The following is a 12,021-nucleotide window of genomic DNA, read 5'->3' on the forward strand; positions in this document are numbered from 1 at the left end:
CATTGCTGAATTTAAACAAATATTCTTATGTCTGACACACCAAAGAACATGGTTCACGTTTCAGAAAAACAAAATTTTCTGATAGACTGTCAGCATCCTCATATCTATAGTTATGACAATGACAATTTAGGAAATGAGTCTCACTAGTTGGATTGGTGTAAGGACTATCATTAGAACTGAATATGGCGCTTCAGGACTGGTAGATCTCTTGTGGCCATTTCTCCTCTTACCTAAATTTCCCTAAATATCTGTTTCTTTATATGAATTTAAAGTTGGTTTATTATGAGAATTTTACTCTTTAGTATATTAGAACAAAGTTAAGAGTCCAACTGTAAAAGCAAACATCTCCTGTTGTCTTTCTAACTTTACCTAATATAATACAATCTATGTCTACATATGTCATCACAAATGGCACAATAGTTTTGAGTAGAGTGTTCATGCTTTGCTTCTATACACTTAGCTGTTCTTCCTGATATTCTCCATTGTTTTCCATCTTTGAGATATGTTTACTGAGTCACTCCATAAAAATCAGCATTTTCCAAGCTTAAGTATGTTTAAAGTAACTTAAATAATCAAAATACTAGTAACTTTTCCTTTTCCCTTTTTAAAAATTTTTTATTGGTTATTTTATTTATTTACATTTCAAATGTTACCCCCTCCCTGGTTTCCCCTCTGCAAAGCCCCTGTCCCATCCTCTTCCTCCTGATTCTGTGAGGGAGCTCCTCCACCCATCCATCTACTCTCTCCTCACCTCCCTACCATTCACCTACCCTGGGGCATTGAGCCTCCACAGGACCAAGGGTCTCCCCTCCCATTGATGACCAACTAGACCATCCTCTGCTATATATGCTGCTGGAGCCATGAGTCCCTCAATGTGTACTCTTTGGTTGGTGGGAGCTCTGGTGGTTCTGGTTAGTTGATGTTATTCTTTCTATGGGGTTGCAAACCCCTTCAGCTCCTTCAGTCCTTTCTCTAACTCCTCCATTGGAGCTCCCATGTTCATGTACCCACATCTGTTTTGGTCAGGCTCTGGCAGAGCCTCTTAGGAGGCAGTTATGTCAAGCTCCTGTCAGCCTGCACTGAGTTTGGTGTCTGCATATGGAATGGATCACAATGTGGGACAGTCTCTAGATGTACTTTCTTTCAACATTGTTCTACTGTTTGTCCCTGTAATTCCTTTGGACAGGAACAATTCTGTATGGGTGGGTGGTCCTCTTCTTCAACCAGGGCAACCAGAAGATGCTCCAACATGTAATAAGGACACATGTTCCACCATGTTCATAGCAGCCTTATTTATAATACCCAGAAGCTGGAAAGAATCCAGATGTCCCTCAACAGAGGAATGGATACAGAAATTGTGGTACATTTACACAATGGAGTACTACTCAGCTATTAAAAACAATGAATTTATGAAATTCTTAGGGAAATGGATGGATTTGGAGAATATCATCCTGAATGAGGTAACCCAATCACAAAAGAACACATATGGTATGCATTCTCTGATTAGTGGGTATTAGCCCAGAAGTTTGAAATACAGGAAGAACAACCCACAAACCACAAGAAACTCAAGAAGAAGAAAGACCAAAATGTGGACATTTCATTCCTTCTTAAAAGGGGGAACAAAATACTCACGGAAGGAGTTGCAGAGACTAACTATGGAGTATAGACTGAAGGAAGGACAATTCAGCCTGATATAGCTGTCTCCTGAGAGTCTCTGACAGTACCTGACTAATACAGAAGTAGAAGCTCACAGCCATCCATTGACCTGAGTACAGGGTTGCCAATGAAGGAATTAGAGAAAGGACCAAAGGAGCTAAAGGGTTTGTAGTACCTTAGGACGAACAACAATATGAACTAACTAGTACCCTCAGAGCTCCCAGGGACTCAACCACCAACCAAGGAGTACACATGGTGGGACTGATTGTTCTGGCAGCATGTGTATAGTAGAGGATTGCAAAGTCAATCATCAATGGAAGGAGAGGCCCTTGGCCCTGTAAAGGTTCTGTGCCTCAGTGTAGGGGAATGCCAGGGCCAATAAATGCGAGAGAGTGGGGTGGCAAGTAGGGAAGGGGGAAGGCAACAGGGGTGTGTTCTTCTTGTTTTTTGTTTTTATTTTTTATTTTTTGGGGTTTTTTTGGAGGGGAAACTGGGAAAGGAGAAATCATATGACATGTAAATAAAGAAAATATCTAATAAAAAAAAATAAAAACTTCAGTCAAAAACTCTGTAACATATCTTAATTAATTAATATTAATATTGTACCAATTATTTAATAAGAAAAAGACAAAATTAATGTTGTACACATTAAGTGTAAGTTATAAGTTATAACTATCACCTCTAAGTAAAGATTCAAACCAAATAAAATCTACTATTTATCTACTATTATCATTTTTCAGATCTGTTTGAAGTTCTGAGCTATGAAATTGTTTTCTCAAGGTGACATTGTTCATATGTGTCTAATTTCAGATACTGACCCAGATTCATTGCTTTTGTTGCTTTGAACTCCAAGGCTCTGATGTATGTTACATTGGGAATTGCATTATGACTAATTATGTTTAATTGTGTCTCCCACATCCTGCTCTCTATGTGATGACACTTGTACTATACACATGATTATTCAAAGCTCTGAACATGCCAGACAGCAGAAAAATTTATTTATAACGTTCCTTTGAAGCAAAATGTGCATCTGTAGGTTTGTTGCATTGTGTGTATTCCCAAGGTGACCACATGGAGGGGGTGGAGCAGAGGGCTGACTCCAGCCTTGCAAGTACAGCACATTGTCTGGCTCTCTTTTCTCTGCGTATCTCCTGTGGGCCCTCAAGAAACAAAGTTTGGGGCTGAAGGATTAGCCTCGGCAGATCCACTTATTTGATTAGTGTCCTGCCTGCTCTGCTTTTCCTCGGGTTCATTGATCAAGATGATTGCATCCCTGTCCTTTGCTGGGCCAGCCAGGCAGACGAGAGGGATCATTTGCTGAGAAGTGAGTCCTCGGGGCAGGCCCATGTCTGTGAATGCACAGTCCACTAGCTAGTTTGCTATGGTGTCCAGCAATAAAAATAATAAAATGAGGGAAATGGCCCCTCTGTTAGAAGGAAATACCATTCTCCTCTGATTCGCAGCCAGTAAACTTGGACTCTGACACAGCTGGTGAACTGTGTTTGATGGTAAAATCGTCTCCCAAAGATGAGGCAGATGATCCGTAACTGGAAGAATTTCAGAGTGGTGTGATCATACCCTGACACAAGAGAAAATAAGATAAAATGCTTTCCAGAGATAGCCAATTGTGAATGTGTGGCTCGAATTTTAACATCTCTAACTCAAATTGGTAGCATATAAACTCCAAGGAAAACACCAATTCATGTCTCATGAGAATTTAAAGAAAATCTCAGTTACAGCTTAGTACTGATATAATGGATATGTATCTCTCAACAAAATAAATTATCTCAAAATTTATACTGTTTAAAATGCTGATAAAAGCAGGCCTTATAATAAAGAGCATTTTTCTGCTCTTTCAGAGGGCCTTGGAGCTAGCTAGATTCCAAGCACCCACTTCTAGTGCATTACAACTGCATGTAACCTCAGTTACAGGAGATCCAGTTCCTCTGTTGATCTCTGTGGCATAAAGCAATATGATTAAAAATAAACTAGTGTTAAGTTCATTTAAGAGATGAAATCATGAATTTTACTAGGAAAAAGTATTTTCTTTTATTTAATAATTAATCCCAAGTACTGGTATTAAAGGCATGCGCCCACTGTCGGCTTTTCTTTTAAATTTTTATGTGACTGTTCAGTATAAGAAAATGATTAGGACACTGATTCTTTTTGCTTTTTACAAGTGAAAATTTGCATTTAATGGGCCATCTAATTAAATATGTAAAATGTAAATGAAGAAATAGTATGTGATAATAGTGATAATAATTAGTTCTATTGCAAAAATTTATTAACCTTTCCTTTTCATGTTTTTATAATAAAATGTATCATTTGTAATTATTCTAAAGCCTACTCTATTAGCATACCCATGCAAAGCATGATTTCAAGTGTCCTTAGTATGTCATCTCTCAGTCTTCTGCTTTATAAAGCACTCAAGCCATAGATGCTCCATTCGTGATAGTGTGAATTAGCATATGTTTCAATACACAATTGCTCCCCAAGAGCATCCATTGCAGAAATGACTTTTTAATTTCAAGTGAAACGTTATGTTTCGAAGGCTTCATTGCATATGAACAAGTTTCTCGGAGTATCCTGTGGTACTTTCACCTCACTCCCTACGTCCTCAAGAGAACATGTCAAAGAAAGGAAGCTTCAACACACATAGAAGCATGAGTCTGGAACAAATTCACGTGGTGATGCAGACACAGGGTGGTGCTAAACTGCTTAGCTCCTGGCTGCAGAAGTTGGCTCTTCAGAATCTTCCACCCTTTCTTATCAGGGCTCAGTGATATACATGTACAACTCCCTAGTCCTTACTTCCCTGAAGTCTCCAACTCCTCCCAAAAGACATTAATGTATTAGGACATAATTGAATTAAGTGATGAAATGGATCAGAGACCTGAGGATTCGCTCACATGTACTCCACCAAATCATTGTGTTGTCTTGTCATTCACCTTTAGCATGAGAGCTCTAGCAAATATTTCAGAACCAAATTACCCCCATAGTATTGTATTGATTTTACTCATGCCATAGGAAAACAAGCAGAGAACTATGAAACATAAATGTGTGGGCCCCAGGAACAATGATGAAGCTATAGCACTCACCCAGTGAGAATGCTGAGGCAATCCTCTATTCTGAAAAACCGTAGATCTTTTGTTTAGACAACTTTTCAAAGTAATCAGTTATGGCACTTGGCTGATATATTTTTTTAATGAATTGAATAATTTTTAGCATGTGTTAACAGAAAGTAGAAGAGTAGAAAGAGAATGAACATTCAATGTCATTTGCTGGTAGAATGTTGAAAATGAAAAGCAATTTGGAAGCTCTCTACCTCTTCAACTACCTATACTACTTGGTGAAAATTAATAGCTTTGCCTCCTTTCTGATCGCACATAGGATATTTCCTATTGATTAAGTTGAAATCCTCTACATATCTCTGGCTTCAATATTCTGTTGATAGACAGAAAGACTCAATGTTAATTCCAGAACAAAATTACTCAGTAAGTATTCATAATCTACAGATTTCTGAGTTCGAGGCCAGCCTGGTCTACAGAGTGAGTTCCAGGACAGCCAGGCTACACAGAGAAACCCTGTCTCGGGAAAAACCAAAACGAAAAAAAAAAAAAAAGAAAACTTTAAATTGAAAATACAGTCTTATTCTATTCTATTTGCAGTCCCTTTTTTCCTTTCTTTTTTATTATTTATTTACATTTCAAATGTTGCTCTGTTCCCTGGTCCCGCCTCCACACACCCCCACCCTACCCTCTTCCTGTTGTCCTCTAAGAGGGTGCTCCCACACCCGCCCACCCAACTCACCTCACCCCTCTAACATCTCCCTTCTTTGGAGCTCCAAACCTCTACAGGACCAACTGCTTCACCTCCCACTGATTCCAGATAATGCAGTCCTCTGCTACATATTTAGCTAGAGCCAGGGACTGGCCCATATGTACTCTTTGTTGGTTGTCTAGTCCCTGGGAGCGCTGAGGGTCTGGTTAATTGATACTGTTGTTCTTTCTGTATGGATGCAGTCCCCTTCAACTCCTTCAGTCCTGCCCCTAACTCTCCCTTTGGGGTCCCCAGGGTCAGTCCAATGGTTGACTGCATCTGCCTTATTCAGGTGATAGCAGAGCCTCTCAGAGAACAGCAGTGCCAGACTCCTGTCTGCAAGCACATCTTGACATCAATCAGCAATAGTATTGGTGTTTGATGTCTGTAGATAGGATGGATCCCAAGCTGGGATAGTCTCTGGATGGCCTTTCGTTCAGTCTCTGCTCCTGTGTTTCCTTTAGACAGGAAACATTTTGGGTTAAATTTTTTGAGATGGACGAGTGGCTCTCTCTCTCAACTGGGGAGGGGGATCATATCTGTCTACTAGAGGTGATCTCTTCAGGTTCTGTCTCTCCACTATTGGGCATTTCCGCTAATATTATCCCCACTGGTTCCTGGGAGACCCTTGCATCACTGGTGTCTTGGACTTTCTAGCGGTTCCTCCTGTTCCCCACCATCCACTGCTAAATAGTTATATTCATTCTCCTGGCCCTCTGAGATTCTTTCCTGTTTCCCCCAACTTATGTGATCCTGCTCCCTTATTTCTTTGCCCTCCCCCTCTCCCATCTAGGTCCCTCTCTCCCTCTACCTCCCCTCATTATCTGTTCCTTCTTCTAAATGGGATTGAAGCATTCATATTTTGTACTTCCTTCTTGTTTAGCTTCATATGGTCTGTGAATTACATCCTGAGTACTCTGAGCATTTGGGCTAATATCCACTTATCAGTGTGTACATACCATGTATGTCCTTTTGGGTCTGAGTTACCAGAAAATCAGGTTTATATTCTCTAGTTCCATCCATTTACCTGAAAAGTTCATGAAGTCCTCAATTTTAATAGCTGAGTAGTATTATACTGTGTAAATGTACCACATTTTCTGAGTCCATCCTCAGTTGACAGACATCTGGATTGTTTCCAGCTTCTGGCTATTATAAGTAAGGCTGCAATAAACATAGTGGAGGACATGTCCTTGTGAATGGTGGAGCCTCTTTTGCGTATATGCCCAACTTTTGTCTATATGAGCCTTTGAAATCAACAACAGCATAATTTTCTCCTTAGTTTATTAATAAATTTTGTCATTATGCACATGACACTATCTATCCAAATGGTACTAAGTCTTTTCAAAAGAAATATTCATTAAAGTATATAAATGATCCAGGCTATTATGTACAATGCTTATTGAAATAAAACATTGATTAATAAAATATCATGTGTTTAGTGCTTCAATAAGCATTACTAAAAGTTTTACAATTAAATTAAAGCAACACACATTATTTCTAAAGCATTACAAGCTTTATGTCAACTTTAATACAAATTTCCATACTTCATACAAATTTTGCTAAGCTAATGTAACTAATTCACATCTTAAATGTTTTAAATAAATATAATATCTTAATAATAATGTTAGCTCATGCAGTAAACAAATAATTATGTCACATTAATCACCATGATTCTCATTATGTAAACTGAATTTTCAGTTTTTAAGTGAGTATATAAAAACACATATAACTATACTAAGATTGCAATCATGATAAATGAATGAAATAATCTCACAGCACATAAGAAATCAGTAATATTTTCTTGATAAACTGGAGTTGTGATTTGCTTAATATAAAAGTAATTTTCACCTGAAGATATAACTTAGGAAGTATAATTGGTTGCTACTGATAAACCTGAAGAGGTAACTGAGAAATTCCAGAATCTAAGCTCCATCCTAGTGGATAGAGCTTTGGGACTCTTATGGAAAAATAAGAGGATGGGTTGCAGACCCTGCAAGCAATAGAAACTCCACAGCAAGACCAACAGAGTCAACTAACCTGGGCCCTTGGATCTCCCAGAGACTGAACCATCAACCAAAGATCAATCATTGGCTGAACCTACGCCTTCATGAACATATGTAGCAGATGTGCAGCTTGACCTTCATGTGGGTCCTGGACAACTGGAATGAGGATATTCCAAATGTTGTTGTCTGTTTGTGGAATATGTTCTTTTAGCTTCATTGCCTTGTCTGGCTTCAGTAGTAGAGGAAGTATCTCACCTCACAGAAACTTGAGGGGATACCCAGAGAGACTCCACCTGTTCAGAGGAGAAGAGAGATGAGGGATGTGGGAAGGATGGTGGGAGGGGTTGACAAGGAGTGGGGCAGTGATCCAGATATAAAGGGAATAAGTAAAAATTATTAAATTAAATTAAATATTAAAAATATCGCAAGGTCACTCACTGTATAGAAAAGAGAAAACCAACTAATGCAAATTGTCCTGTGATTTCCTAAACAGTGGCATGTACACAAACTCAAACTCCAGACAATGAAGAAATGTAAAAGTTAACTGTTAAATGTAATTTGAAGTATAAAACATCCGAATATTACAGATTAAAAATCTGACTAAATTATGTAATTATTCTCATGATGCAAACAGAAATTTTCTTTTTCAGTCTATCCATTATGTTTTATGCTAGAATAAATTGAAAGTGGTAATCCATTACAAAATATATAAATGAAACAAGACAGTTATTTCTTAATACACTTATTTGCAGAACAACTGAACATAGTAAAAGTAAGATAGATGGATTATATGAAACTATCAACATTAAATATGATTGAATGCATGTTGTACAGCATTTACAACTTCAACCAGATTGTTCACACAAGACCTTGCCAATTGTGCATCTGCACTAAGATTGTACCCAATAAAATAAAAATGTCAATAACCTTTCTGAACCAAGGAAAATAAGGTCCTGGACCATAGAGGACAACCAATTTTGCCACTTTCTTAATCCAGTGAAATCCCTTAAATGCATCTTACATACTTATCCTTAAATCAACAGATTCATGTATTTCTTACCATATACCAAAGAATCTTGATTTTGGTATAGACATAGCTTATCAGAAAATATCATAACTAATCACATTGAAAGAAGAACTGACTATGAGGTGCCTAACCCACAAGATTACATCTACAATAAAAACCTTTTTGACACAAGGGACATAGAATAATAAGTGGCAGAAAGAATATAAGAGCCAGAGGACCTACAAACCTGCTCCTCAATGGCAAAACGTTTACATTATTGCAATATTCAGAATGGCAATCAAAGATATATATTAAACAAAAGCTACATGATCAACCAAGAGGCTAGAAATTGCCAAAAATGGAATTATCTGTTGGAAGACTTTATTAAACTGTGCTTGAAATTCAAAGTAAAATCCATATTAACATGATCAAAAGAGAGGAAAATGTGTTAGATTTTTTCAACACATTAATTTTCAACATTTCATTGGAAGAGATATTCTTATATTTGTGTTTGTAATATCTTCCACAGTCTCATACATTCCCACATTTAGTCCTCAGTAGGCAGGACTTATTCCAGAAACTATGGAATCTTTGGTACTTGGAACACAAGTGGAAAATTTGTAAAACATAATTCTAGCCCTCTTCCCCCAAATCTGTGGTACAGAATAGGCTTTTACTATTAGTAACATTGTCTGTCAGGTTCTTTGCTAACAACAAATCAAAAATAGATCAAATAGAGATACTTATTCTTTCTTATGTGTTATGGTTTAGAGCCCTACATTTTCAATTCACCAGAAAAATCACTGCATGATAGTCACTGAAATCATCCAGTATTTCAGCTACCGTTTCTCTATTGAAACTACCAGTCGCATTGTGAGATGTGCAGTCATACCATCCTTATATTCTCTATTTACATGTTTGATTGCTAAGTAGTACTAGCTTAAAATAAAATGGTATGTTTAAAAGATAGATTGTATCTTTTAAATGTGCTGTTTAAAGTCTCCAGACATAATAGAGTAGAAGTAATGATATTTTCTTATTTGTGTGTATATTCATGCACATGTGCTTATCTTCTTGTGTTTGGAGGCCATGGGTCTGTATTGGTTATCATTCTTTAGCAGTGTCCACCTTACGTCTTGAGTCTAGGTTATCTTCTCTGCCCATGGAGGTTACTTATTAATGTGACAGGCTAACCAGTGAACCCAGAGAACCATCTGTTTCTCTTGCCCCAAACCTAAGATTGCAGATAGGCTTTTACTTCAAAGCTGAACCTGTGAATCCAGGTCTTTATACTAGTGCAATGAGGCTTTTACTCGTTGACCTATTCCTTCATTCCAGTATTTAATTAAATTTTTAAACAAAATTAAGATGATCCATTAAGAAAATGATTTCTATGCATATTTAGAATTTCAATCAAGGAGGAATAATTCACAGCTAGGGTAATGTCTTCTATTCTAAGACTCCTTAAAGGTGTTCTATGGACAGATTTAAAATGTGCACTGTATGTATTGGTGTGCCTCCATTCTGTCAGTCTAGTGTTGTTTGAAATATTTTGTCCAAATTCTAAGCATACATGATTGTTGACATCAGAAATATCTAGGTTAAAATATTCTATCCTATTTAATAGAACTTCACACTTATTTGAAAAGATTAAATAGCAACATAAAAGATTATCTCATTAAATTTTAACTGTGCAAAATGAATTAATCAGCTTAATGTTGGACTGAACTAATGAAAGCATTCGATTAGCAAGATAAAAATCAAGATTCAAACTATATAAATAGACCTATCTGATTGTTTTATGATTTCTGGGTCTCAGTGTATTTGTCTGCCAAATCCTCACATTTTAATTGTTGTGCATGGTGAACTCACTTAGACTACGTCATTTGCTGTAATATGTTTGCTATATGGATGCAATCTTTGTCTCAGTGTGATTGATTCAATCAAATAAGTATATATTAAAATCTAGTAAAGACTGACTCATATCACACGAAGACAACTGATGTGTGATGCTGTGTTGCAGTCTTCTCTGAGATTGAAACATACCTTTCTGTAAAAGAAAACCCTCATAAAAAGAGGAAGTAAGCAATAAAAAATAACTTCAGAAAATTCCCAAAACTGAGCAGACTCACATCTAGGCCCCTAGTTCTAAAAGACTGTATTAAAAATAAAGACTTCTGAAGTTCACTGTCAGAAAAATCCAGCTACCTACAAGAAGCAGAGAGGATCTTGTCAGCTGAATATAACCTGAGAAAATGTGCATTATCTCAAAGAACCAAAGAGCAGTGGAGCTGCCTGGAAGAGGATTAGACAAATTGTGCCACCTTGAAAGGACACTTTCCAGTGTTTTGAGCCTTTTGTAGGCTTTCCTATGCCCTCCAGGTTTCTGCGTTTGTGAGCTGTCACATGAGAGAGTTCAGGCTTTTGAAATGGAGCTGTCTTTTGTGTTACATATGTTTCTATAATGAACCACACTGATATTCCTGTAAGCAAACTGTATTACCCCACAACAGCAAACCCTCAAAAATTCATTTATTCACAATGTTTTTGATGATACCCAAACATTGTTCTGTCTTGGCCTTCTTTTCAGGGTTAGTAAATATATGTGAGTTGCACATTCCCAGGAAAATATATTACACAACACTTGTATACATATAAACACATAATATATAACATACATGAATAAACTATCAGTATGTAACTTCAAATAAGTCTAATAGTATGTAAACAATAGTTTAAGGAAAGGGAATGTAAAAGTCTATTAGGTTTATAAAAGCATATAGAACATATTTGTTACCAAGAATGTTTAAAGTATTGCATTTGTATTATTTGTTCCAACATGAAACTTAAAAATAGAAATAAAGAATAGGATTTTAGTTATGTTAAATTTTAGTATAAATAATTATATCTATTTAGAAAATAATTTGCCAAAATTTAATAATCATAAATATAATTAGTTCTGCTGATAATTTCACTAGCAGATGAAAGTAAATATATATATGATTAATGTAATATCTATAGTTATATATGTGTATATTTCTAAGAATACACAGGCTATGGTCATCATGAGAGCAAAGATGGAAAAAAGTTGGTGACTAAACAGAACTGAAGTCATATGATATTATACAAGTGGGATTTAAACTTTTATACTACACAGAGAATGTATACTTGAGTGAAAAAGTTAGTAGTGTAGTCATTATGGAAAAGCAAAAATTAAACAAGTATAATGTGTAGTAAAATAATTTTGATATATTGTCATTATTTAAAAATAATTAAATTTTCATGCACACAAGATATATTCTTCTCTTTAGAAACAATTTAGAGCAAACATGCCAAACTGGTTTTCTTTTTCTTTTTTTTTTTTTAGATATTTTCTTTATTTACATGTAAATTTCTCCATTCCCAGTTTTCCCTCCAAAAAACAAAGAAACAAACAAAACCAAACCCCTGTTGCCTCCCCCTTCCCCAAGCCTGCCACCCTGCCCTCTCCCACTTTCTGGCCCTGGTATTCCCCTACACTGGGGCACAGAACCTTCA

The 12,021-nt window shown here is 36.5% G+C and overlaps 1 protein-coding gene across 1 annotated transcript in view; it reads left to right on the forward strand.

Moving 5' to 3' along the window:
• Positions 1-9,291: 9,291 nt before the first annotated feature.
• Positions 9,292-12,021, forward strand: part of LOC116084220 (low molecular weight phosphotyrosine protein phosphatase-like) — an 8,952-nt gene continuing 6,222 nt past the window's right edge. Inside the window, exon 1 of the mRNA XM_031361022.1 lies at positions 9,292-9,357. Coding sequence (XP_031216882.1) covers positions 9,292-9,357 — 66 coding nt within the window. The remainder of the gene's footprint in view (positions 9,358-12,021) is intronic.

The sequence above is a fragment of the Mastomys coucha genome, unplaced genomic scaffold (assembly GCF_008632895.1).
Source record: "Mastomys coucha isolate ucsf_1 unplaced genomic scaffold, UCSF_Mcou_1 pScaffold9, whole genome shotgun sequence".
In the NCBI taxonomy this organism is placed as follows: Eukaryota; Metazoa; Chordata; class Mammalia; order Rodentia; family Muridae; genus Mastomys; species Mastomys coucha.